At 44.5% G+C, this 27,498-nt stretch overlaps 1 protein-coding gene across 3 annotated transcripts in view; it reads left to right on the top strand.

Moving 5' to 3' along the window:
- Positions 1-1,933: 1,933 nt before the first annotated feature.
- Positions 1,934-27,498, top strand: part of CARS2 (cysteinyl-tRNA synthetase 2, mitochondrial) — a gene marked incomplete at its 5' end in the record, with an annotated part of 34,740 nt that continues 9,175 nt past the window's right edge. For 2 of the 3 annotated variants that reach the window (XM_084289893.1, XM_084289895.1), the window contains 11 exons: positions 1,934-2,151; positions 2,245-2,295; positions 5,957-6,074; positions 8,326-8,397; positions 9,069-9,174; positions 9,865-9,948; positions 12,322-12,451; positions 15,670-15,803; positions 20,739-20,806; positions 23,628-23,694; positions 27,299-27,437. In XM_084289893.1, coding sequence (XP_084146019.1) covers positions 1,934-2,151; positions 2,245-2,295; positions 5,957-6,074; positions 8,326-8,397; positions 9,069-9,174; positions 9,865-9,948; positions 12,322-12,451; positions 15,670-15,803; positions 20,739-20,806; positions 23,628-23,694; positions 27,299-27,437 — 1,187 coding nt within the window. The remainder of the gene's footprint in view (positions 2,152-2,244; positions 2,296-5,956; positions 6,075-8,325; positions 8,398-9,068; positions 9,175-9,864; positions 9,949-12,321; positions 12,452-15,669; positions 15,804-20,738; positions 20,807-23,627; positions 23,695-27,298; positions 27,438-27,498) is intronic. The other variant, XM_084289894.1, reaches the window with a different exon arrangement.

Raw genomic sequence — 27,498 nt, forward strand, 5'->3', positions numbered from 1 at the left:
TTTTTCAGGACATAGACATTTCTAGACTAAATGCTAAATTAAAGCTAGTTGGAATACCAGCGGCACTAAGCCTTCTGAAACCATCAAGGAAAGAAAAAGTTTCTCCATTCTTCTGATCTGCTGGCAGTTTCATCCATGACAGCTAAACCTGGAATTACAGCTAAAAAAACATCCATTGTTACTTAGTATTGATTCGGCCTCTCTCAAAGTGCTTGGCACTGTACAGAACAAAGAAGACAACAGAGTTAAAGACAACTCTTAACAGGATGTGTGTTGAATAGTGAAGACATCAAAACCAGCCGACTATGGAAACTGGAATAATTAGCTTCCTGAGAAACGTCTAAAGCAAACACTTACAAGGTTACTGGATGGTATCTTTAGTTTTATCCTAGCTGGTCTTGAAATAGCAAGCCCATAAAATAGGTTTCTTATCTAATCAAAAGTTCATTGATAAATGAAAAACATTGTGGAACACAACTGTATATTATGAAGAGCAGAAAACATCTGTCAGTAGTAGGGCTGTATATCTGATACTCTCTACAGCTAAGCCAGATACAGACAGACTGCTTGGATGAAGAGAGGTTTCTGTTATTATGTAAAAGCGGTGATTTAAATGCTCATATTCAAGATGAGAAAAAAAATTCTAAGAAACCTATCCCTGGCAGATTCAGGAGAACACAGCATCAGGATTTCTGCAAGGCAGTTCACCACAGCCAACCCTATTCTCTGCAGAGTGCGGTCAAGAAAGGCTGCAGTCACACACTATTACCTTCCACGCAGAGGCCAGCAAGATGCTTTAGCTGGTGGCCACTGCAGTGCTGTGGGAAAGGAGAAAAGGCTCTGCCCCAAACCAGAGGTTTGTGGGGAGAGAGGCAGCAGGGAGCGGCACAGCCAGAGCGTGCTGGAGCTGGTGGTTCCCTCCTACCACGCAGGGCTAAGGGCTGCGGCAGGTGGAGGGCATCTTCAAAATAGGCCATGAGGACTGCTTCTAAAACTGACAGCGGGCCTGTGGTGCTCCTTGCCAGAGGCTGGAGCTGATGTGGGTTTTCCCTGGTGGCTGGGGAAGTTAACAGAAGTTAACTCACTGGGAATAGGTTAAAAAAATATACATGGGGAAAAAAAGTAGTGTCCGGCTCAGGAAGTCACCCAGTCAGAAGCTGGGAAACTAGGGGGGAAAATATTATATATGCTTGTTCAGTTGTCACTTGTTTTCTTGGTAGCTGCTCTCAGAACCATTAGGTTTGGAAGAGCCCTCCAAGACCACCTGGTCCAACAACCCCCCTACCACCAATGTCACCACCAAACCATGTCCCCAAGCACCAGGCCCAACCTCTCCTTGCACACCCCTAGTGACGGTGACTCCACCACCTCCCTGGGCAACCCGTCCCAGTGCCTGGCTGCTCTTTCTGAGCAGAAATGGCTCCTCATTGCCAACCTGAACCTCCCCTGGTGCAACCTGAGGCCATTCCCTCTGGTCCTATCACTGGTTACCTGTGAGAAGAGGCCGACCCCAGCTCCCCACACCTTCCTCTCAGGTAGCTGCAGAGAGCCATAGTTGCTTAGGGGTTACTTAGGAGAGCAAACAGCAGCTTACAAATACCGTGCGCCTGCTCCATGCAGCTTTAATCACCCCAGGTGAGCAGCTCGGAGCTCCCAGAGCAGGTCCGGGCACTCCAGCCGGTTCAGCCCCGCTTCCTCCCCGTGCTCTGAGTCACCAAACCCAAACCCGAACCCAAACCCAAACCCCGCAGCTGCAGCAGCCCGAGCAGCAGCAGCAGCAGCAGCAGCAGCACATCCCGGCCACCTCCGGGCTGCCGGGGCGGCACGGCGGGGGCGGTGACAGCCGCCCCGACCCCTCCTCTTCCCTCCTGCCTCCCCGCCTCGGGCGAGGAGCGGAGCAGGGAGCGGTGGGGGGGTGCCGGGTGCCGCGGCCATGCTGCGCGGAATGGCGGCGGCCGCCCGGCGGGGCTGGCGCGGGGCCGCGCCGGCGACATGGCGGCGGTGCTGCCGCCGCTGCTGCTGCGGGCAGGCGGGGCGGAGGAGGCAGCGCTGGGTGCCCCCGGCGGGCAGCCCCAGCGGGGTGGTGGCGTACAACAGCCGCAGCCGCAGCAAGGAGCCGCTGGTGCTGGCCCGGGAGCGAGTGGCCACCTGGTAGCGGCGGGGGCGGGGAGCCCCGGGGCTCGGCCGCCGGTCCCTGCCCGCAGGGGGCTGACGGGCGCCGTTTGCCTCCCTGTGTCTCCGCAGGTACAGCTGCGGGCCCACCGTGTACGACCGGGCGCACCTCGGGCACGCCTGGTGAGTGAGCGGGGAGGGGAGGGACGGGGGTTCTGCTGCGGCTGCTCGCGGAGATCCGGGCTGCCTCTGAGCCCCCGGCTCCTAACCCTGCAGGCAGAGGGTGCCTGGGGGTCGTGGGGAGGGAGAGGAGTGAGCTCTGCTGGCTGCTGGCACACCAGCAGGGCATATATGTGTATATATATATATATATATATATATATATATATATATATAAAAATATTCCATATCCGTGGGTAACTTCTATACCCATTACCCCTGTAGGTTCACCAGGACAGTCAGCAGGGGCAACAGCACGCGTGCTGCATTTCCAGGAGGCTGGGTGCAGCTCTGCTGTGCATGGTGCTGCAGGTGCAGGCTCTTCAAAAACTTTCCTCTCTGGTGATATTCCACATAGCTTTGGCACAGTGAACTATTCTAAGATACAATAACGCTATATTATTACATGTAATAATATTCCTGTTATCACAGCTATTCTTTTCTTGATCTTATTCACGTCTTTCTTTCAGCATCTTTCCTCAGTGTGTGTGTGCGTGATGCTCTTTTAACATAAAGTTTCAGTAATCAAACTGTACCAAGGAAGGAGAGGTGCAGGCATTGCCTTGCACAGCTGGCCTGTGGAGTAGAACTTATACCGCTTCTATAAGTGCTGCCCATGTTTCTCTGCTAGAACAGATACAAAGTGGTATGTATAGTGGGTCTGGAGTACAGCATTTATAAAGCCAGAGGACTTCAGCTTCAACTTGGATCATTATGTGTCTTTTGAGTGTCTCAGTCAGTGGTTCTCCACGTTCTCCTGATTAAAAGAGTAGATTAAAAGAGATCTGCTATTTTTTCCATTCATTTTTAGCCTATGTCCAAACTAACAATTTCAAGCTTCCCTGGTCTGAAAGTTTGCCATATTTCTGTGCCACCTATTCCTGACCTTTTCACTTATAGTATAAGAAAGAACAGTTAGGGCTGTATATCACATTCACGGTGGTGTGTCACGCAGATAAGGAGCTATGTTATCATCCTTCTGCCGCCTCTTTAATGCCTTCACGTGTTTTCTGTAGTACAGCAGGATGCCTGTGCTAAAGATCTTCCTCTCTCTCTTCTGAACAGGTGAACCCTTCAGGGGGCAAGGAATTAACTGTTCCCTCCCAGTGTCTGTGGTCTTGCAGATCTCAGTAGTGACATCTCAGCTGCCCTGTTCAGAATGTTTTAATTTTTATTTTTTCCCAGTATCTAGGCCTACTTGCAGAGCTACAAGAACATTGCTTTTGTTGGCACAGCTGAAATGAATGGGAGGCTACAGATCAGGAAATGCTCTGGAAAATAGCACAAAGTCACATGGAATGATGCATGTTGCTACAGGGTCACTCCTATAAAATACCCTCATGGTGTTGCACTGTTGCAGCATCTGATCTTATCACTGGAATTCCTTTTTTCCATCCTTTTTCCATTTCATTTGCAGTGAGCGTAACAAGAACAGCAGATCATGAATAATGGAAATGAGCTTGAGATCCTCAAGAGGAATTTGGAAAGAATTGCATTACTATTTTTCTTTTCCCCACTAAGACTTCCTACTTCTCTAGATAATCCAACTTTCTCTAGCATGTTGTGCTTCCAGACTTCAAAACAGGCACCCTGTGTGTTTTCAGACAGTATCCATAATTTATTCTATATATTAAAAAAAAAAAAAAAAAAAAAAAAGATGCAGAAAATGCCACCTTTTCCCTCAGTGCTGAGACTGGCTTGGATTTTACTGATGTGGGCTACAGCCTGGTTAGGGCCATGGTAAGAATAAGCCCAAATAGGAGGGAGTTCCTTCATGCCATTTTGCCTGGGAACAACACAAAATTTGTATATCATTTGGGAACTAAAGCTGCAGAACTGTTAAATACAGTTTTAAGCTTTTGGTGCTGGCATTGTCCCTTTGAAAGAGGTCCAAAGAAGAATTTAATCTACTGGAATTGTGTCACAACATGAGATGCACATTGCTCCCAGTGAGCTGCTGTTCATTAATATCTCTTTTCTTGGCAGCATGTGCTACCTTCCAAAAGGCCTTTTTAATACGGACACAGTGCAAACAACAAAAGTAAAGTATTTTCCTTCATCAAGATACTAAAATCATCACAGAATCACAAAATGGTTTGGGTTGGAAGGGACCTTAACGATTATTTAACCCCTCCCCCTGCCATGAGCAGGGACACCTTCCACCAGCCCAGGTTGCCCAAAGCCCCATCCAGCCTGGCCTTGAGCACCTCCAGGGATGGGGCAGCCACAGCTTCTCTGGGCATCTTGCTCCAGTGCCTCATAGGAAATAACTTCTTATATCTAATTTAAGTCTGCCCTTTTTTTTGTTTATGTCATTCCCCCTTGTCCTATCACTCCACCCCCTGACAAGGAGTCCCTACCTCCCCAGCTTTCCTGTAACCCCCTTTAGGTACTGGAAGGCTGCTGTAAGGTCTCCCCAGAGCCTTCTCTTCTCCAGGCTGAACAACCCCAACTCCCTCAGCCTGTTTTTACAGGAGGTGCTCCAGCCCCTGATCATCTTTGTGGCCCTCTGGACTTGTGCTAACACTTGCATGTCCTCCTTGTGCTGGTGGCCCCAGAGCTGAATGCAGGGCTCCAAGCCCATGTCCTTGTTACATAGAGTCTGAATCTTAAGGTTGCCTGGTCCCCACAGCTGAGGGGAAGGATGCAAACCCCTTGGCAGTGTTTGCTTACACTCATTTTCTTTGACGGACACGGTGGGTGCAGCCCATCCAGTGGTGTGGGTGCCATGGAAAGCTGCAGCTCCTGGGGCTTTTCTTTGCTCTATTGTGCAGACGCAGTGCGCTTGGGTTTCTTCACAGCCAGTGGAGGCTGAGGTTTCTCCTCATCTTGCAGGACAGAGTGCGAGCCTGGAGTCACCTTTTGTTATTTCACACAGTAATTGGGTTTTACCGAGTCAAAGCATGTTCTGAGAAGGAAGAGCGGGGGGCCTGTGAGGGTCAGCAGGCTGCCGCAGGCCTGCACCACGTGCAGGTGGATCCGTCTGGCCGCGCCAAATGTTCAGCTTTGTCACGTACAGCCTGGATGATATTGAAGATTTATTCTCAGCTGTAAATAAAATAAAGTAACCCCCCCAGAGCAGCTCTTCTTTGCTGTCAGAAAAGATCTGTGGTGTGTTAATGAAATAGCTTGCTTGTAGCTCTACCTGTTACTCGACCCCAAGCAAAGTTAACACGAGCTCTATCACTCTGTGTGGTGGACTTTGAAAGCCTGCTGGCATACACAGACTGAGGGCCTTTTATTTTAAAAATAACTGATCCGTGTCTCTCTTCTGTACTGTTTGCTTGGGAAAAGTCTTCTGGGTGAGAGGCAGCTTGAAACACAGCTCAGTGTTACCATAAAGAGATGCAAGAAAAGAAAGCGGAGAAAATTTGCTGTAATGTGTCACTAATGCCAGAAGAGGGTAGAGCAGTTCAACTGAAATTTGCTTGACTTTTGTGCAGATTGGAACTAATTTTGTAAAAGCATTTTATGCACTCAAGACCACCTTTTTTTTTTTTTTTTTTCCCCCAAGTATTAGGGTATTGAGAATATCTCTGTGGCTGTCAGCGCTCTTTGACATTTTTATCAAAGTTTATTCCTGTTGCTGCATGTTTAAAAACTCTTTTTTTTTTCTCTCTTCCAGCTCCTATGTTAGGTTTGATATAATCCGAAGGATACTGACTCATTTTTTTGAAACTGAAGTTATCATGGTGATGGGGATTACAGACATAGATGACAAGATCATAAAAAGAGCCAATGAGGTGGGTATTTGCTACAGTCTTTGATCCAAACTTTTGGTATTTCCTAGATATAGTTATGTAGGGAAATAACCTAAGTTTGTTTTTGTTGTTGTTGTTTTTTAATTTATTTATTTTTCAATAGGTAATACATTTTGAGATTTTTAGCCCTCTAGCTGCTCCTGGGGCAGGTGCAGCTAAGTTGAAAGGTGGCCTTATGCCTTGTCTGGAAGGCCAATGGAAAAGAAAAAGCCATGGCAACCCATCAGCAGAGTTGAAGCATATCTTTTTCCAAAAGCAAACCGAAGCCAGTAGCTTCTGGCTGTTTTCTGAAGAAATGTTTTATGTTGTTGAGCTTTAAAGACAGTAAATGATGATATACAGGGTTGAGGGCAGTTCCTGAAAGGTGCCAAGCACTCTCTAGCTGAAAAGTCAGCACCTTGAGACGTGTCCTTAGTCTTGTCTGAGTTCATGGCCTCCTTGAAAGTTGACACTTTTGGGTAAGGCTTGGTAAGACAGGGGCCTGGTGGTTGGATCAGTACAAAAATACAGAAGGGAAAAAAATAAATCAACACAACCAAACTTTTCACTGAATTCTCAGGGTTGTTGGCATGATTAAATGTTTTATGGCTGTAAGTAGTTCTCAGATGGATTTTAATCAGACCTTTTTAAACAACTGTGCTTGGTGAATGTTTAATGTCATTTTTAAAAAATGTTTTTGGTCCCCAAAATACCAAGAATTTATTCTGCATTTTGATAGTCCTTTTATTTGCATTTTTTTTTAAGACCAGTTCTCTTTAACCAAAAAAAGAAGGCTGCGTTTCACATTTTTTCTTTATCATCAGAACATCAAGGAGATTTTATTTTGTGTGGGGAAGGTGTTTTAAAAGAACGTGTGCTTATTTACTCCATTCTTTGGTTCTAAGAAGATCTATTTTATGTAGCATTTTTGTGTATTTTTGAATGCCCTGCTCTGCACGCTTTGGTTGTACAATCAAAGTCTCTGCTTCTAAGATCTCTTTTTTGCTTTTGGCTTCTGTTGTTGCCAACATTTGTAGCTGAAGTATTAGTGTTAGGATCAACGTGCCTGACGTTGTTTTTCATCCTCTGGTGGGACTCATATAGAGGGATTCTGAAAGTTGGGCATCTGGTCTGTGAGAAGCATGCTACATTCCCTGAGTGGTCCTTTGAAAAAGAGATGAGTCTGTCTGTGCTTGGAAATTTTCCCATCTTCCTTTAGGTGCTTTTGTCTTTCTGTTGATCAAAGAAGCAGCTGAGCTGCGTGTTGAGGTGAATCCCATTGCTGGAAGAGCTCTCACTCTGGTCTGCAGGCAGAAGCATGCCTTAGCACTGAGCATCTTCCTCCTTCCGTTGCCAGATGAGCATCTGGTCTTCACCAGAACTCCTGCCTAGTCCACTAACTTGTCTGAATAGAGGTACCCACCCCTTGAAGGTACTCCAGTAATGAACTCAAAGCAATGAAACTGGATTGATTTTTGTTAACAATTCAGTAATCTGCAAGCTGGAGAGGGTGGCAGTCTGCTGGCTCTTCCCCAGTAGGTTTTCCTCAGAGAAGATGTAAAACTTGAATTTGAGATACACTGATACCATGCTTTTGCCTGACAGGGCAGGTTTTGCCTTCTTAACGTGATTAAATTGCCTCTTTCCTTTTGGAGTGCACTTCTGCGAGGATCCCAGTTCCTGTCAGTCAGCTTGTGTATGAGAAATGTGGAGAAGATGTTTGAGAACTCCTGCACTTGGCAAAACACGGAACTGACTTTCAGTTAATTTTCCCTGACTGTTACTCATATTTCAGTACAATCAGCTGAAATATCTCATTTTTCTTAATCACTGGAAATTAATATCCTGTCTCATCCTGCAAGTCTCTGACAAGGAGGTGGTATCGGTGTCCCCTGCCAATAAGTTGAATGAATTTTACATCCGTGCACTGTAGTGTATCTTGTAGGTACAAATGGAAGATGACCCTCTCAAGAGGAAAATAATGGGGGAGGGAAGGAGTTCATTATTTTAATCTTCTGTTGCTTTCTCTTAAAAGTTATCTATTAATATTTTGGTAGTTCAGGAGCCTAAATGAAATACTACTTTTAAGTTATAAATAACTTGCATCCCCTTCCCGTGAATGCTAGATTAATAAGCCTTTCTGACTCTGTACCTTGGGGGTTCTGTAAGTCTTCCAATTAGCTACTAACTGCCTGATAAAAGATTGCAGTATTTTATGTTATCGCTTTGATTTACTGATCTTTTTTTCTTTCAGATGAATATATCGCCAGTAGCTCTTGCTCGCATTTATGAAGAAGACTTTAAGCAAGATATGGCTGCCTTGAAGGTATAGATAATTGAGCTTCTAAATTTTAGAGTATTTTAATGCAATTTTTCTAGTAAGGAATCCTTTTTTGACAGTTTGATGTGGGGGGTTGGGGAAGGACACAACAAAACACAATTGATTGCTTGTCTGATGAAGTGTTGTTCAGAAACTGAGTAGTGATTTACTTTCTCATTCTTCTGGGGAGAAACAGGCTTTATGTTGCACACCATCTGAAGGAGGGGGAGAGGAAGCATGGCTATTCTGGAAGAGGAATGAAGAAGTTAAATTTATTTAAGAACACAGACTTCCTGCCCCATACAGTAAAGCCTTGGTTCACAGATAATACTTAGTTACTGTCATGCAGAAATATCCTGATCTAAAGCATATAAAACATCAAATATTCTGTCACTGAGTTCAGGTGACTTTGCTTCTTTTCCAGAGTACTGTCAGAAGCAGGCAGTAAGCCACTGGGGAAAACTAGTAGATTTCTTTTTCTGTCCCTCTTTTTTACTTTTTTAATATTATCTGCATCTTAAATAGTGCTTGCAATCTTTCTATGATATTTGCAACATTGTTTTTTGTAAGATAAAATTAAGAAGAGTGGTCATTAAAATTTGTTTCTGACGTTGGAGTGGCTTGTCAGTAGTGTATTTCACACAGTCTAATGAACTGTCACCATTTCTTTGTTTAAGGTCCTTCCTCCTACAGTGTATATGAGAGTTACCGAAAACATTCCTCAGATAATTTCCTTTATAAAAACGATAATTGCTAATGGACAGGCTTATGCAACCTCGCGAGGTAAGATTTGCAGTAAGGCACCTCCTCTTAGTGATCCTGCTTAGGGATCAGGTGAGATATGCTGTACCGGGTTTTGTTGATTACTACTGCTTGAGCAACTCGTTTGTGATGATACGAGTGTGCCAAACAACTCTTATCCTATTTTTAAGTTAAAAGTAGTTCATTATTTAACATAATTGTTTGCTGTAATGAGCTGCTGTCTCAGCTCCTGTGGGGAAGTCCTGGCCTGGGTTCTGCAAGGGAGCTGGGGGAAGCTTATAGCTGTAGCAGGAGCTGGATATCTGCCATGTACTGTAAAAGACATGCCTGCAAAACACAATATGTGGAAAATTTTTTAGTAGCACTAGTGGCTGTAGAAGGATGCGAGTGTGTTTTAACTGGAACACTAGTAGGTAATAATTCAGTCATGGGAGGGGATTGCTAGTTAGCAGGGGAAAAACCCAGGCAGATGTCCAGAAAACAGTGTTGTCTTAGGTGCAAATCAAGAAAATGCCATGGGGTTACTGTAAAGCTTAGTAACATGGGCTGCTACTTCTGCAGCATTTCTGGTTTTCTAAATCAGAATTTCAAATGGAAGTTCAAAGGTACTTTGTTTTGTTTTGCTTTCAGGGAAATACTATCTCTCCATCATATCAGCAGAGTGAATGTGCCCCATCCTTGCTCTAAAACTAAATATTTCTTTTCTATTAGGCAATGTTTATTTCGATGTTAAATCCTGGGGAGAAAGATACGGAGTGCTAACTGCTATTAGTCCTGACACACAAGATGAAGCAGGTAAGCTCATGGCAGCAACTTGTTTGTGTTAATGCTTCGTCTGAACTCATGATGTATCTACGCATAAACCTTCATTCAACAGTTTAAAGCAGTTTTGTAACTTGTACATAGCCAGCGTTTTTAGTTAACTAAGACATTGTGTTTTAGTGATTGCTTATTGAGGCAGTGCAAGTGGAAACTGTCTTTTTTCATGCTTGGTTTTCTCTATGCCGTTGTTCTGGTACTTTAGAACAATCATGATTCTTAATCAATTTTATTTAAATCCTTGGGAGCGTTGTATACAAGCTGAGTGATGAGGTGGTGCTGTCAGCCCTTGCACTAGCCAGCAGTGAGGTGGGTGAGGGGAAATGCTGGGAAACGTCACCTGCCACATTATTGTTGGGCAGTTGCACCCTTCTGGTGTGTGCTAACCAGATGCATTTACTTCTTTCATTATTTACCACCGGACTACTGCTAAGCAGAGTGGTTGTGTGAGCCCTTTTGATGGGCTGTGGTAATGTGCACTTGGCTGTGTTCTTCTGTTTTTGCTGCTGTTTTGCTGAGCAGGGCTGCTGATCCTCGCAGTAGTTTCCGTAAGTTGGCTCTGACCAGGTCTCTGCATAGGAGAGATCGATGCAGGTCTCCCGTGTGCTTTTCATGCTGAAGTTCACTACCTCTTCATTGAAAAAAATTGTGTTTGCAATTACTGGAAATGTCTAGGAGGTGATACTCAGGTGAATTGCAGCCAGAAGCTTCTCACAGCTCCGCTCTGGAGTTGTTTCATTACAGCCCACAAAGGGAACGTTCTGTAGGGGCAGTAACTGACAGGCTGCAACCATCCTCCTGATTAATCCTAGGCACATAGTAGCATAAGGGTCCCCAGCTGAATATAGGCGAGGATGTCCTGCATTGTATTGTGTTGTGTTACCTTTCTTGAGTTTGCACAGGAGGCATTTTGAAGAGCTGTGCCCTCCTGTTTGCTGCTGGAGAACTGCACTCAGAACTGGCGTCCTGTGGTGTGTGCTCTGCTTTACCAGGTCCCCAGTTTCTTGGGGCCTTGGGGTGTTTTTAGTGACAATTGGAAGCAGACAGGTGCCAAAACAGGGCTTTGCCTGCTGTCTCCTCTCTTCTGAAATTAAAAACCAGAGAATTGTAGGTCACTCTCATTCTCTGCGAATCCAGAACGTTTCCAGTCCTAAATGTCCCAGACAGCACACTCATCGCCAAAGCAAACTGTGGTGGCTGCAGGGCACAGTGTCATAACCAGCATCTCCTGAACAGATCCCTCTTGCTGCTCTCTGACACGAATAAGCACTTGGTTGTAGAGCTCTGTTAACTCTGTGGGCTGCCCTAGGGTTAACAGAGGCCCTGGGGAGCCTGCTGTAGGTGAGCCGGCTCTGGTTAGGGTTTGGAAAAGATGTTTCCAGAGGCGTCTCATGGCTGCAATCATTCATATTTTACCCTGCTTCCCCTCAATTCAAATTCACTTACTACTGAACTTACTCTGATCTCTAAAGATTCAGTGACCGTTCCTTAGTTTATAACCGAGAAGATGAAGAGTGCTGTTTTCGCAGTAATATACTCCAAAAAGGCAAGAGAGGGATGGAATCAACAGATGCAGGTCAAACAGAGCTTGGCAAGACAGTGAAAGCTGAGATGAAGATTCAGTTGGTAGAGCTCAGGTTATATTTCTGTCCCTTTATTTCTTATCAATTTTGAATGATGAAGCAGGTGTAATGGATTTCGGTAATGTGCTCCGCTTAATATTGCATGACGCTCTGAATAAAAACAGCCTCTATATAATATCAATAAAGGACAAGTGGAGTGGATCAAGAAAAATGACCACCTGATAGAGCCCTGAAAATAGCTGTGAATCATCATTAAAATGTGTTGGTAGTGGAATGCTGCAGGGGTAGGTTTAGACCCAGTCATACATGGTGTTTCTGTTAATGATCTGGAATAAGTAGAGAAAAGAAGTAAATCTAACGTCACTGCTGATAAAAACAGATGAGCAATGTTAAATAATTAAGGATTTTTTTCTTCTGCTGCTGCAGTCCAACCTGTATATCCTAGGAAACTAGATGATAAGTAACTAAGCGAATGAGATAAAACCAGAGAAAGCCAAAAGAACAGAAAAGATGAGATGTATTAAAGAATCTTGAATCCATCTTTTTAGCCTGCAGAAATCAAATTCCACATACTATTTTTTCAAAAGCTTGATCAAGGAACTGGAAGCCCAAGGTAAGCAGGAAAGGAGGAAGGGCACAGAAAAAGGAGTTGGGCAGAAAATAAAAACTGAATGGTTCACTAAGCGCACATTTCTGCTTTCTTTCATTTGTTCATTATTTATTTTTCTGAGACATGTCCCATTAACAAATCCCTTTTCCATGGTAGTTGATACTGATAAACGCTACAGTAAAGATTTTGCGCTGTGGAAAGCTGCCAAACCTCAAGAGTTATTCTGGACTTCTCCCTGGGGAAAAGGAAGGCCTGGATGGCACATCGAGTGCTCCACGATATCAAGGTCAGATTTCTGGTATTTTAAATCCATCGCTGGTTTTTGTCATCAGTCGCACTACAGTAGTAGAAGCAGTACTGGTCTTTTTTTTTTTTTTTTATGATCAGTAGAAAGCACCAGTTCTAATCTGAATACTTTCCATAGCTGCCTTGTTATATTTTGGCACTTTCTCTCCTTAGAGAGAAAAGCGTGCATTTAAAATAAGCCATGCAAGATCACGTAGCTGATTAGGGACTCTTTTAACTTGAATTGAGTAACTGAAGTTTTTGTGAAAGTTAAGAAAGACCTCTTTCATCTTCCTCCCTTCCACGTCATGTAATCTCCAGCGGACCTAGTCAAGCCTGTAGTGCTGTATCAGGACACAGGAAGTTTTGCTGACATTATCTTGATGGCACTTGTGGATGTGTCTGCTAATCATCTATCATTATTCAGATTTCTTTAAAAGCCAGCCACACTACTAAATATTCAGATTTCTACGTGGCAGTATATTCTGTGGGCATGATGTGAATTGTGTACAGTAGTAGTTTGCTTAGAGGTGTCTAGAATTTGCTCAGAATTTAGAGTTTTGTTTTATTTTTTCTACAGGACAGGAATACTTTGTCCCATGAAGTGTCAATTTATGACCTATTAATTTGTGTTTGGAAAAAAGAGGCTTTAACTCTTCCTTTGTGAAACACTGGTAGAGGTACTTAGTTTTGCATTAGTTTCATATCTTTTTTTCAAAGCTAATAAGAAATTACTGAGTTCTGACCTTGTGTAACTTGAGAGTTTTGAACCCAAGCTGAAAGTAGGTGGAACAACTGCTTCAGGTTTCTCTTTCATAGGCCGTGCTGGTGCATGTAGGGACGTTAGTCATTACTACCTGCTAGCAAAAAGCATTATAAAGGTGATTTTATGTCACTAAATAGTTTCAGTGCTGTGGAGCAGTTCTTAAAGCAACCCAAGTGCACAAAGGCATGTTGCATTTGAAGTGCAACCTATGACAGAAGTGCACTCTAGGTAAGAAAGGACAACTGGTTACAAAGTGGCCTATGTGCTAATGTGATGCTATTTAGAGGATGTATGTATTTTCTGTACACTGCACTGTGATGAGACTCCTGCCATGTAAATAGGAGTTTACCCGTGGAGAGCGGAAGTGTGGTAATCTGGGACTGTGAGAAACAGGGAGCTTATTTTTGTAAGTTACCTGAGGTGTTGTACTGTCACAGTCAGCTCTCAAGTACCCGTTTTATGTAATAACTACTTGTCTGTTTTGCCAAAGATCTCAAAACTCTTTAAGTTAGGTGAATTAATTTTGAAATATCTTTGAAGTGTGTGTGTGAGAGAGAAAGAGAGAAGGTGAAGGGCATCGGTCTCTAGTTTAGTCCTGGAGAAGGAGGGAACCATCTGGTGTGACTCAGGTCTGATCTGGAGCTTCACTTACAGTCAGAGATGGGCTGCAGCTCCTGTCCCTGAGCATTTTGTCGATCTTTTTCCCTCTCCTCAGCTCTTATTTGTGTTGTCGGAGGAAACTGCCAATGGACAGTGTTTGCCTCCAGGTGGCAAGAGGGAAGGGACAAGCTGGGGTCTCTCTCTGAAGGTCCACACTTAATCTGGTTTTGAAGCAGGCAGGAAGAAGCAGTGGGGTATGAGCTTTAGACATAGCCACAGACAGTCTGTCTTCCATTCTCTCTTTTAGTTTTCTCCTGTTTCTCTGCCCCAAACTGAGAGGGTCTATAAATGTAAAAACCTATAAAGATATATGCCTACAAATACCTGAAGGGAGGGTCCAAAAAGATGGAGCCAGGCTCCTTTCAGAGGTGCCTGGTGCCAGGACAAGAGGCAGTGGGCACAAACTAGAACACTGGAGGCTCCCTGTGAACATCAGGAAACACATTCTCACTGTGCAAGTGACGGGGCACTGGCACAGGCTGCCCAGAGAGGCTGTGGGGTCTCCTCCTAGGAGATCCTCAAAAGCCACCTGGGGATGGGCCTGGGCAGCCTGCGCTGGGTGGCCCTGCTGGAGCAGGTGGCCTCCAGGGGGCCTTTCCAGCCTCAACCACTCTGTGGCTCTGTGAACTAGAACTGCAGTGCCATCACGAGCCAGGGTGTTTTGTCCCAAGAAGGGACAAAAATTTTGACATCTAACCAGGACCAACTTGTTAGTGGGACATAAGGAGAGACTGTGTGTATCCAAAGTGCACATGTGTGGCTTGTCTTTCATTTTCTGCTTGCATAGACATTGTGTCTTCCCCAACTTGAGTGTCTGCAGTTCCTGTGCAGTTAGCATTGGTTTGTTTTGCTGTGAGCTGGTTAAGTATCCTCTATGGAAGAGGCAGGCAAAATAAAGTGACCAGCTTGCCCAGCATGACCTAGCAGGGACTTAATGAAGCAGTGGATACATTTGATGAGCCTTGACTTGTGAGGCTTAACCAGAAAGAGGTTTGTCATACTGCCACGTGAATACCTTCATTCCAACCACCAGTATTTTAGAGATGTCTGTGCCATGCAAGCCCTTGGGTAACCCACACGGAGTCGTCATTGCTGTTGGAATTAGAGAAGTGGGCTTGGGAGAATCAGAGGCAAGGGGCTCAGATAATTCCCTTGTCATTAACCCATGTGCGTGTGTAATTCAGGCTGCGACTGAATGAGAGGTTTGCATTTCCAACAGGTCACTTAGAGATAGATAATATGCATGGCAGTGTTGTTTCTCCTTTGGTTTCTGGCTTTTCAGTGAATTTGTTTCTTCAGTCTCATTCTCATGCGTCCAGAATTAGGCATTTTCTTTTGACTTTATAACAGTGTAGGACTAAGCATTTTCTGTCATAACTGTGTACAGTATTGCCTGTATTCTAACAGGAAAGGTACAAGATAAAGCATAGGAACACCAAATTTCAAGAAACGTTCATCTCTGAAGTTGTTTAGTCTGTAGATGAAGGAAGCTGTCTGATGCTGATACCGTAGCAGAACAAGGAAGGGAGATGTCCTGCTTGCCGTTCTTTGATCTAAATTAGAAAAATAATTGCTCATACAGGCAGGAAGATTAATAGCAGGCAGTTGTGGTCCTGTCCACACAGGTTCTACTGCAATTTTGGTATTAAGATCTGTGTAAAATCCTCACCTGAAACTGTAATCAGTCAATAATGTGTTTATATTTATGATGTTTCACCTTACCATTTTCTGCATTTCTTTTACAAAAACCTTTTGTAGCGTTCCCCTTGCTGACCAGGAAATTATTGTTACAGCGCAGTGTTTGGAAAGCAGCTGGACATCCATTCTGGGGGAATAGATCTCGCGTTTCCTCATCATGAAAATGAGATCGCGCAGTGCGAGGTGTATCATCAGTGTGAGCAGTGGGGGAATTATTTTCTGCATTCTGGTAAGTGAAATATCAATCACCTGAGAGGCCTGTACAAGTATAAGGTTTTTTTTTTTTATTTTTTTTTTTTTTAAGGTTTGACATCGTATGGCATGAAATGGGAAGAAAACCTTAGAAACAGATACTGTACTGCAGTGGCCAAGTTCTGTCCTCACTAAAAGAAGAAACATAAATGAGTGAATCTTGAAACTGTAGAACGAATGCCTTTATTAAGTGGTTACACTGAAATACTAAGTATCATCTGTACAGCGTTTATTCCTAATTAAAAATGTGGAAAGAAAAGTTCTTCCGGCAGAATCTCATCTCCTTTCACTTGATTTCTGCAAAATTTGAGGGCACTGGGTATGATAACAGTTTCTTTTCCAATTTTACTTTGGCTGTGACAGTCCTGCTGGAAGAGGGTGAAAAGAATTGATCTTTTCTATATGGCCTCCTAAAAATAGAAATTCCTGCTGTCTTTGAGATAGAACCCTCGGTATCTGGAGGCAGGTGAGGGAAGGTGACAGGTAGCTGATCATAGTGTTTTAGAAGCTTTGAAACTGGAATAAACCAGTCTAGCTCTCCATCATCTCTCAGCACCAGTTGCCTGTGAGCTTAAAAGACAGTTTTCAGTGGAGTGCTGAGTAAAATAGCCTGTAATTATGGATACAGGGAACAGGCTCTTCTCTTACAAAGACTCCGTACTCCTGAAGGATAAGAATGGAGAGAAGGCTGAGATGCCTGAACCGATGAGCCAACAAAGCTCACAGTTGTGACTCTGTAGAGAAACATCCGAGCTGGGATGTTTTGAAATGTGGGAGAAACCTAACAAGCAGATGCTCTGCTGCAATGAACTGGAAGCTCTGATGCATGATTCACGCACCTGTAACTATTTAAATTCTTCTGAGAAGCTTGTGGGTTTTTGTTGTTTGTTTTGTTTTGTTTTTTAAATCCTCCGGTAGCAGTGTGATGAGTGATGAGTAAGAGGTGCAAGGTTAATGCCGAAGACTGAGTCAGACACTTTGGTCTAGTCTGCTCAGGCGTGACCAAAGAGGTTGCTGCTGGGTGAGTGACTTGGTCTTGGGGTAGCCCATCGATGCCACAGACCTCTGCGTCTCGTTCCCCTAGAAGTGACCTTGCTGCCTGTGCCTGACTAAATGATAGCAAAGTGTCTTTTATTCACTTGGTCTTCAGCATTATGATATTGCTGCTGTGTAGAGCTGCTGCCTTATACAGTAATGCTTCAGTGAAGATTGTGCTGCGCAATGCTCTGAACAACGCTGTTATGTGATGGGGCTGGCAGCGTCCTTCTGGGAGAAACTGTGAAGTTTCTTCTTCCTATTGCAGTTGTAGTGGTTCTGGGTGGTCTCCAAAGGACCAAAAGCAACAGACTGCAGATTGAACCTGCCTTTCTTCTTGCTGAACAACACTTTGTGTAAAATCTCTTGCTGCTTGTTTGAGCAAGAGCTGTGGAGCTGTGGTACACCCTGGGAATTACTGAAGCCTTTATATATTTGTGCTGTTTGGGGTTAATACCGAATTCTAGTTTCAGTTCTCAATGTAGAGGCTGTTAGAAGTTACCAGATGCTGTCCAGAGGCTGGTGCATCCTCCAGGGTACGCTTCACTCCTGAAGTGTTGGGAAATTGTCTGTGCTTCCAATGAGATAGACAATACACTGGCTACTGCCAGCTGGAGCCCTCTGCCAAAAAAAAAATAAAATACAGTTAATCTGAGTTCTCTAGCTTGGAGTCAAAACTATAGGGGAAATATCCTTTGAAACTAAGCAAATAAAGAGGATTCAAGATTTCTTTTCTCAAGAAAATGAAGAAAAAAAAAATAAAAGCTTGATTCCAAGGGCAGTTTGAGTGCTGAGCTTCTCCAGGAGCTGACAGATTACATTCATTAATTCAAAAAATGTTGCTGGAGGACGATAACGTGAATTATTTAGGGCAAATGAATCAGCTTCAGAAACAATTTATTCTGGTAACAGACTTCAGAATTTTAGCAGGCTCAGAATTGGAGAAGCAATCCCCATTAGAGGAAGAAAATCCCTGCACTGGGGATAAATCTTCTTATAAGGACTTTATTTTTAGACTACTTGTGCTCTGGGAAGAGCGCCAAGCCAAAGTTATGAAAATCCTTATATTCTGTGATTCTTTAATGAAACCATTCCAAGCGCTGAGGCTCCTGAAGAGGAGTATTACTTCAAATTCAGGTGTTACCTGTGCCTTATTAAGACAACATGGCCAAATTGCTCGAAATTGGGCTGCCTACAGTTAAGTCAGTCAATATTTAGGCAGCTTCACAAAAGCTAAATAAATCAATAAGTAATCATACCCAGGCTATTCATTTTCCACTGGTGAAAGTTTGTGTATGGGGGGTTTGTTTTAGTTGTTAGAGCTACAAGTGTCCAGTGTTTCTGGCAGTCTGCATGTTTTCATTCAGGGCCCTGAATTTAGCTACAAGGCAATGGGAATGGCCTCACCTGATAGCAGTCAGGACTAAACATCATGAAAATGAGGTTTTTATTGAATTGTAAGTTTTTGTTGTAGCTGGTCCTGGATCCATACAACTCTTGATTCTTTGCTATCCTTGAAAGGGTGCTGTGCAAATTTAGCTGTGCAGGTGGTGGAGGTAGGACTGGAGGTGGCTTTCCCCAGGAGAATCCCCACTGACTTGAACCACTGTCGAAGGAGCTAGGAATCCAGACACTTCTCATGCCCGTTCACCAGGCCCAAGAAGGTTGCTTTTCTCTTTGGAAGAGTTGCTGGGAATTTTGTCCCCTTGGAGAAGGGAGAGGGCTCCAGTCAGGGCGGCAGAGCAGCGCTGTGCAGAGTGATGCAAAATTCAAGCATCAGACTGGGCTGCTTCACAAGATGTGAAACCTCTTCCACCAGACGTTTAGATGTAGAGCTTAGGGAAATGGTTTAGTGGGGACTGTTAGCGTTAGGTCAGAGGTTGGACTCGATGATCTTGAGGTCTCTTCCAACCTAGAAAATTCTGTGATTCTGTGATCTGTGAAAACGGAGCCGTAATTGTATGTAGTGTGTCCACCCCGAGGAGCACCCGGAGGCAGCAGGTATCTGAAGGAATGCAAGGTTGCTGGTGTGCTGTTAAAGAGTGAGGAAAGTTCACGCTTAAAAATCTGCATCTGAGTAGGGTTAAGTGCTGGGTTCTGCAGTTAACAGCATCTGAAAACTGTTAGTTGTGGGAGCTTGGTAACTTCCAGGATTACTCTATTAGTAAGAGAAGCCAATTAAAGCTTTTAACTGCATTTCTGAAATGGTGCTGAGTAGCATTTTATTGGCTCTGTGTTCAGCATCCCTCTGGCTCTGTAAATAATTGATGTCTTCTATCAGTGCTGGTGGTGTGGCTAGTGCAGACAAGGTCCAGGAGCATACAGCCTCATCTCCCGCATTGCTTTGACAGAATTTTATCCTGAAGCCAAGCTCTGCTTACTCTAAGTGTGATGGAGATCATTACTTCCTTTTTCTTGCATCACAGCCCTGCAAATGGAGGGTCTGTGCAGCTATTGAAAGCTGTATTAGTGCTTAGAGATTACATTTTAAAATTAATTCCAATTAGGCATCGCAGCTATAACTTTTCCCCTCTTTCTTTACACTACATCCCAGCAGTGAGCAGACAAATGAATCCCTTTCTTCAGGCAGAACTTGGGCAATTTTGAGCATGATCTGGCTTTGAAGTTAGCCCTGCTAGGAGCAGGGTTCAGCTGAGCAGCCTGACGAGTTTCCTTACCAGCTAAATCCCCCTGTTATTTTCCTTCTACCTCACCAGCTCCCCAAGGCAGCAAGAAGGCAATGAGTCCTGGTGGAGGACCTGCAGGGACCCTGCACATGCCAAGCCTGTGTGAAAAACCTGCACTGTGAGCAGCATTAGCATGCAGCTCCTGGTGCCACGCAGACACACTCCTTGTGCCTGGAGTGCTCCAGGGCTGCCACACCACAGGGGCTGTGGTTAACAGGCACGTGTGCTTGGTGTGACACAGCTGAGAGCTGTGCAGGGGGACTCAGCACGTGGGGAGAAGGTCTGGATGGCCACCTTGGATGCTCCCCACTGCCTTCACTAGCCCCACTTTGAGGAAACATGCTCCCGGATAGTGCCCATGACTTCATTTCCCAAGTACAGTACTCCTCACTAACTCTTCTCTGTGACTATAAGCTCCTGTCAGATTTTTTGGCATAAGTATCCAGAAGAAACACAGACGGCTTTTTCAGAAAGTTACTTCTGAGCAGCAAAATCTACCAGTTGCCTTTCAAAAGCTTTGACTTGCTTTATGGTATCTCTTAAAATCAAACTTCAGAAAACAGATCCTCAGATATGAGTGTCTTCCTTATCCCCTCTAATCCATTCTGGCAACCAAATCCTTCCAAATTTTTGGTAGATTGAGTTTCAGAACAGGAGATGCACAGAAAACTTTACACTTGAGGTATTTTGGATTAACACGATACACTTTTGGATTAAAAAAAATAGTAGTTAGTAGTACATACAGAAAGTTGGGTTTCAAGAACATCGTATTGCAGGATAATTGGATGATCTTTACAAGTCTTAAAACATTTCTGGGAAGTCCAAGGTAACAGGTAAAGTACTTTTCTGTGAAGACTGAAAAGTGCTTGATTGTTTGTTTTTTATCAATTCATCATCAATTTGGTTAAGGAAGACTTTTTTTTTCTTTTATTTTTCCCTCATGTCTCTGCTCCTAGGGTGGTTCTTGTTTGAGTAACATTTTCTTCTGTTTTAAAATTCACCCAGCCCATGTTGAGGGTGGCATGGCCAAGCTTTTGAACAATAATTTACATGTTGCATTGAGATGGTTGGCACACGTCCATCTCAGCGTATGCCTCCTGAGACTCCAGAGTTTTTTCCTCATTCGCTGCCCATTGAGAAGAATACTAACTTATCCCAATTCTTTTTTTTTTTTTTTTTTTTTTTCCTAGGGCATTTGCACGTTAAAGGAAGTCAAGAAAAAATGTCCAAGTCATTAAAAAACTACATAACAATTAAGGTAATCTATTTTTGTGAGCTGAAGAGATGTATGTATGTAACACGTAAGTATTAATCACAGCTTTCTTTTGAGAAAACACATGAGCGTTTGCTTATAGTGCAGTGGAAGAAGTGAGGCAGGGTGTTTTTCTAATGCAGATGTACCTGTTACTCTGTTGGGACGCAGGAAACCTGCTGTGACTCAGGGATTGTTCATAACTTGGGTCTCACTGAGTGGAGAGTGTTTGTAGGAGCAGCATTTGTGCCTAGTACCAGAAATCTGCGTTGCAATAATGCTGTACACTTATCTATCATGTATGAGTTTGGGATTTAGGCAAGGGTGGATATTTTTCCTTGTCCTGCTTTAGGTGAGAAGTGACATAGTCTCAGCATTTTCTTAGTAATTTATCAGGTATTCTGCAACTACACTATCACAATGGGCTCTTGTCTTCTCCTTTATTTTATTTCTTTTTTTTTTTTTCTTTACTTTCACCTTTTTGATGATGTACAGAAACCTTTGTCTTTTCATACCTCCAAGCTGCACAAATACGTCCTGTTTTACCGTGTCAGAGAGAAGGAGCCATTCACCAGAAGCAGTTCAGTGAGTCAGTCACTTGTGGATCCTCTCCTTTCCTCCCCGAAGGCCCACAAAGGGGTTGAGCCAAAGTTTGTGGCACAGCGCAGGGCAGGGTTTGTGTCAGCATGTTGGTGATACGCTGTACTTAACACCATCTCAGCTCCAGCGATGGCTGACACCTATTGTTCGAAGCGGGTAATTTTCCTCCTTTAGACAAAGCTTGAGAGGCTGTTTCAGCACACACGTTCCCCTCTGCCCTCTCGGAAGACTAATTACAGTCCTTTGAAAGGGAGTTCTGCTTTATTCTGAATTCTCCCATCTCGTCTCGTGTGTGTACAGCTAAGCCTCTCCTCCCCTAGGAAAATTATCCATCCCTCACCATTTTCACAGCACTTTCCTGAGTCCAAACAGATGCAGGGTGGAGGATTAGCTGTGAATGCAATGCACACAACGAAAAAAAATGTATAGAAATGCTCCCCTGCATCTGTGCAGTGGCACTTCTTTGTATGGAGCAAAGTGTTGTGCAGGAGGCACGCAGAAATTTCTTTGTAGCCAGCAGCGATGTGCTCAGCAACAAAACATTCAGGGCCTTCTCCCTTTCCTTGTGGGTTTCTTCTTTTAATTTCTGCGATTAGACATGGTGAGCAAGTATTAATCCTCTCCGGCAAGTAACTTTCAGTCCAGTGAGCCAGATTTCTTCCCATACAGTCTTTCTGCAGCCTGGGCGCTAAGCCCTGTGTGGAGCTCCGTGCCTGTGCTCTGAAAAATTCACGGCCTCGGATGGTGCTGGCGGCTTTTCCTTTGTCTCGGGTGGCAGAGGAGCGCGGAGCGCATTCCTGGCAGCCACTGAGGCATGGCTCTCCTTTCCTGCAGCCGTGCTGGATGCTCTCAGTCCAGCTGCGCTATTTTTCTTCCCCCTTGTTCGTGTTTTTTTTTCTTTTTTATATAAAGGCTATTAATTCTGACCTCCAAAATCAAGTGCGTGGCGATAATGCACGGCCAAGCAACGCGCTTGGAAAGATTTACGGGTACTTTCTTCCTCCGTGCTCTGTTTTTAATGAAACGCAGAACTGATTTCTGCAATTTGGATGACCCCTTCCCAGATTCAAAGTTTTCCTCAGTGGAATTTATTTCCTTACTTTAGTGACTTTGTTTTCCTTCTGTGTATTCGCATAAAGCTTCTGGGAACACTGAGTACATAAAGTTATGGGTTAAGTTTATTTCCCCCCCCCCCAAAAAAAAAGAAAAAAGACCACTTAGTTTCACAATCTATTTCTTGATTTAGCTTGCACTGATTGCTTCAATTATTTCTATTTTCACTTGAGAGACTGCACATTGCTGACATTTTGCTACCTTCAGTGTTCAGGCTGGTTTAGTCTGGCAGCAGAAGCTAAATTCCAAAATGTGCATCTTTAAGCAAATGACACTTCCCGTGTTTTTTTCTTCTTGTACTGACTTCACCTTACGATTTTCTATTTCAGTGGTACTTCAGTGTTACAAACTTACTAGCACCAATTTGCAAATTGGGGGTAAAAAAAAAAAAAGAGGCAGGTGTGCGATGTTCAGTTAATCTGCCACCTTGTTCAACCGGCTTGCTGAGAGCAGAGCTGTCAAGGGATTGAATGTTTTATCCGCGTCCCTTCCAAGCACTGAAATAGTTCTTTGTCAGGATAGTAAATTATTTTTAAAGCTAGATAAGTAGCAGGGTGAAATTAATGAGGCTTCACAACTAGCATAGATAAATTTCTGTGATATTTTTTTTTAAAAAAGCTTTTTGTTCACTCCCCCATTTTCCTTCATAAGCTACTCCTCCAGAAAAGGTACGCTCATTTTCTTCTTCAGGAAGTTTTTCTTTGTCAGAAACTTTGCAAAAACTTAGGAGTTGTCCTTTCCTGTAGGATTGTATCCACCTCTTAGTCTAGTAATTTTAGTTTGTTTTTGTGCACAGGTCTTTATTCAATGCATAAACATTTGATCATCCTAACAAAGTATTTTTCAGTGTTTTATATTTGTGATGGACATTACATGTATACTTATATATTCTGTGTATATATCACATTATATGTCGATGGAATTCGATTTTATTTAGTTCAGACTCTGAACAAGTTTTCTCATTTAAAGTTTTAAACCTAATTTAAAGGACAGGGTTTCTTTGTAATGCCAATTTGTCTGAAATATGCTGTAAAACCCGCGTAAGAGAATTAACAACAGATTAAGAAATGATCTGACGCGATACTAAAGCTGTCTTTTTCTGGGTGGAGTTTAGGATTTTCTGGAGAAGTCTTCATCGGATCAATTCCGGATGTTTTGTCTGCGCAGCAGGTACAGCTCAGGTAAGGAAAAGCTACGCCTGGCTTTTCACACACAGCTCCCCGAGCGGAGACCTGGTGGTGCAGAGGAGGGGGCTCCTGCTGCCGTGCCCCGCAGCTCCCACCATAAGTGGGCAGGTTCGCTGTGCTCTGTGGGGTTGCTCTTAGGCTGACATTTAGGAAGGCATCTTTACCGAGGGCAGCACTTAACTGTTTGTCTAAATACCTTCCTGAAACTGAGGTTAATTACAACTCGGAATTAATTACGCTTTCAATTAATGAATTACCTGCACCTCTGATTTGCATCTGTTGCAGCCAGTTACATTTCAGTCACAACCAACTGCTTTTAGAGACGTGTAGGTAGAGCTTTACCTCCTGTTCCTCTAGGGTACGGCAAGGGTTTACTAATAATTTTTTATTTTTATTTTATTTTTGTCCCGTGGAGTTGCTTGGCATACAGGGCGGTGCAGCTCACTTGGGCGAACACTTGATGAGCTGATGATCATGGCAAGCTGGCAGGAGCTGCTGGCAGGGAAAGCTGTGGGGGAATTTTGCTGGCTTCCCTCTCTCTCCACCAGAGTGTTGCCATCAGGCAGGCGCTGCTTTTAACCAGAGGAGGTTTTTGTGTGGATAGCACCAGGTTTTTTTTAAACCAGTTCATTGATATCTGCCAAAAGTGGATGGTAGCACCATGGCTGCTGGCGGATAATGTGATTTGTCAGCGCTCCTGGTACTGTGCTGAGATGCTGGAGCACGCTGAAACGCCTGCTGTGTTATTAATCCAGCCTCCAGATGCCTCAAATAAAGCATACCTAGCAGTAGGACTGGGAGAACTGACGTGGTGAAGGCTCTGTGGCTTTGCTAATGCCTAACACGCTGTGCATCCCCACAGACAGGCAGTTACTGGGCCGGGAGATCTTTCTGCTCATTAATACCTCTGGCTGCTTGCAGGAGCTACCTGCCTGGCGGAGCCTTGCTTTTCCTAAGGCAGCCAAAGGCACCGGGAAGGCTGCGTGTTCCTGAAATACTTGGAAGTTTGGAATAGTAGGAGAGTGAGTGGTGGGAGTCTGGAGTGAATAAAACAAAGGATGAGGAAAAAAGGCCGGCACCCGCAGCATTGTCACACACGTGTTTGTTCTAGAAACAAAAGCTGAGAGGCTGGGTTGCCTTAGTTGCCTCAGGGGTGAGGGATGGCACGGGCAGCCCTGCAGCTGAGGATGCCTGCACACCTCTCTGCACTGCTCCTGAGCTCCTGGCTGCCTTTGAACCAACCTGAGAAGTAAGGCAAAGAATCGCCACGTCCTTCTCAGATAAATATCTTCCTACGATAAAAAAAACAGGCTGCCTGTGCAAATCTAGGTGGCTTTGCTGAAAGGAAGCGGTGGTGTTGTGTCAATATAATGCCAGTAAGCCGCTGTGCAGACAGATACGGGTTGCTGGAGGGTGTGCAGCACTGCCACATGATGAGGCAGGCCCCTTGGCAGACAAACGGGCAGAGCCAGGCACTTACTGTGCAGTGAGTCAGAGTGTGCCCGTGCCGTCAGCTCAGTTCAAAGATGACCGCTGCATTTCTTCTTGCTGCCTGCTTCCACAGTATTTTTATTAGAGGTGAGATCCCGAGCACTTTCTGTTCCTAAAACTCTTCCTGCAGCCTGAGCCTGTTGGTGGTGATTCCTGCCATCCCAGCCTTGGAAGGAGAACACGTTACCCTGCTGGAATATCAGCTTGGAGAGGTGGGCAGTGTTCATTGAGCCCGTAAAAGGCCTTCAGGAGCGCTCAGATGAGGCTGGTGTCTTCCTCTGGAAGCGTGGAGGTGCTGTCTGCTAGGATAAAGCTCCTCTGTGAAGAAGGGGCTGCGTTGCCTGGGGCTGGGGGCAGGTCACCACGGGCTGCAGCCATCGGTGCTACTTAGCAGTAGGAGCACACAACAGCCCAGGAGACACGACCAGTGAAACAGCTTTGGAAATAAAGCCTGAGAAATGAGGCCTGACAGATGCTAGTCGTCTCCCTCTGTGCTTGGGTACTGCGGCAGTGACAGCCTGCAGTTTGCTCCTCTGCTTAAAGAAGCCAGGTAGCAAATGCTGGGTGGCATTGCCACGTGTGGCTTTCTGCCTCCAGCTTAGCCCTGTGTGTCTGCTGCTGTGCACGCCAAGTGCTGAGCGGGGTGTTAGGGGAAAATAAGACGGGCAATAGAAGAGCAGCGTGGTCTGCTGCTGCCACTGCTGATGCTGTAATCGCTGATTTGTGGCCTCTCTGCTCTCCTTACTGAGTTTTTCACTCTGAGGATATCAAGCACATGGTCAGTACTTCGCGATTTCCCTGGATATTTCAGAGATGGTCCTTTGGTGCTGTAGTTTGTGTAGATCTAGTGCTCGTCTTGTGCCTTTTTGTGACCTGTGTTAGGTTTACCCCAAAAACCCTCTGCTTGCCTCTGGAACAGGCTCAGAGATACTCTGTACTTGAAGGAACTGAAACACTTTCCTCGTTCAGGTCTCGAACTGTCGGTGCTAGCAGCAAACACTCGGTTATTCAGCATTTAGCAGCGATGGTTTCCGTGGCAGGGAGGGAAGGGGTAGATGGAGAGCTGCTCGAGCAGCCTGTGTGCCCCGTGGTGCGTTTGCAGCACGTGGCGGGTTAGAAGAATGCCCTGAATCAGTGGAGAAGAATGGCTTTAATCAAAGCTTCATCAGAATAAACTTTCATCAAGTATTCCTCTCGGAGCCCCTGTAACCAGCGTAATCAGCTGGGTAATCTTAGTGGATATAAACGATCTCCTTCGATATCCCGCGGTTTCCTAAAAGTCACTACATCGGTCTTTTTAAAAGCTTAGTAAAGCTTAATTTTAAAACCAATGTTAACGAGCCAGGAATGCAGATTTTTTAATTACACACAAGTGGAAAACCCGACAAGTACAGTCCAGACTAACGCCTCAGTTACACGGGGACAAATCCTGCAGAAAGTCTGTTTGGACAGCTCAGCTTCTCCGGGATTTGTGCTAATGGCACCGAGATCAGGGCTCGCATCTGGCTTCTGCCCTCGGTGAAGTTACCTGGTGCAGACCTAGATTGCAACATGCTGGGTGCCTCTAGGCGTTTAGGTGCTGGTGACACAGTCCCTTAGAGGTAAGTGCCTGTATTCCTCAGTCAGTGGTGAGGGTTAGGGGTCTTCCGAGGTCTCCAGAGGCTGACTGTGTCTACCTAAATTAAAACTGGAACGAAATTCAGGGGGAGATCAAAGGTGGGTTCTCCCAGCTTTAACCTGGAGGGACAATTAGAAGTACATCCCATCCAAGTGCGTGAGATTAATAACCAGGCAGAAAGATTCAATACTGAAAAAATACTTGAATTCAAGCAGGTGTTGCTTCAGAGAGCTTCTAATCTTCAGACCAGTCTGAAGCCTTTCCAGTAGGTTCCTTGTTGTCACATATAATGATTCTCTCTTATGTTGATCTAATTCACCTAGTGCACTTGAAAAGCAGAGTTGCTAATTAAATGTGCAATTAAGAAAAGTTTGCTCTGACAAGTGACTACAAACTTGTGTTCCTGGAACTACCGTGGCTCAGGGTATCGTGCCCATGTGTGACAGCAACGTCCTCCATAGCACAGTGCTTGTTTTTTTTTCTTCTTAGCAGTAGAATTCAGTGACGAGACCATGAATGATGCAAAGCACCTTCTCCAGGCAATCTCCTCATTTATTAGAGATGCAAATGCTTATATAAAAGGACAGCTGGTATGTGACCCTGTTAGAGAAGACATACTGTGGGAAAGGTAAGTGTGCTTCCTCTAGATAGAGATTGTCATTATGTGAGCAGTAATTTGCAAATTGCTG

Source organism: Netta rufina (assembly GCF_964035555.1).
Source record: "Netta rufina genome assembly, chromosome: 1".
Lineage (NCBI taxonomy): Eukaryota > Metazoa > Chordata > Aves > Anseriformes > Anatidae > Netta > Netta rufina.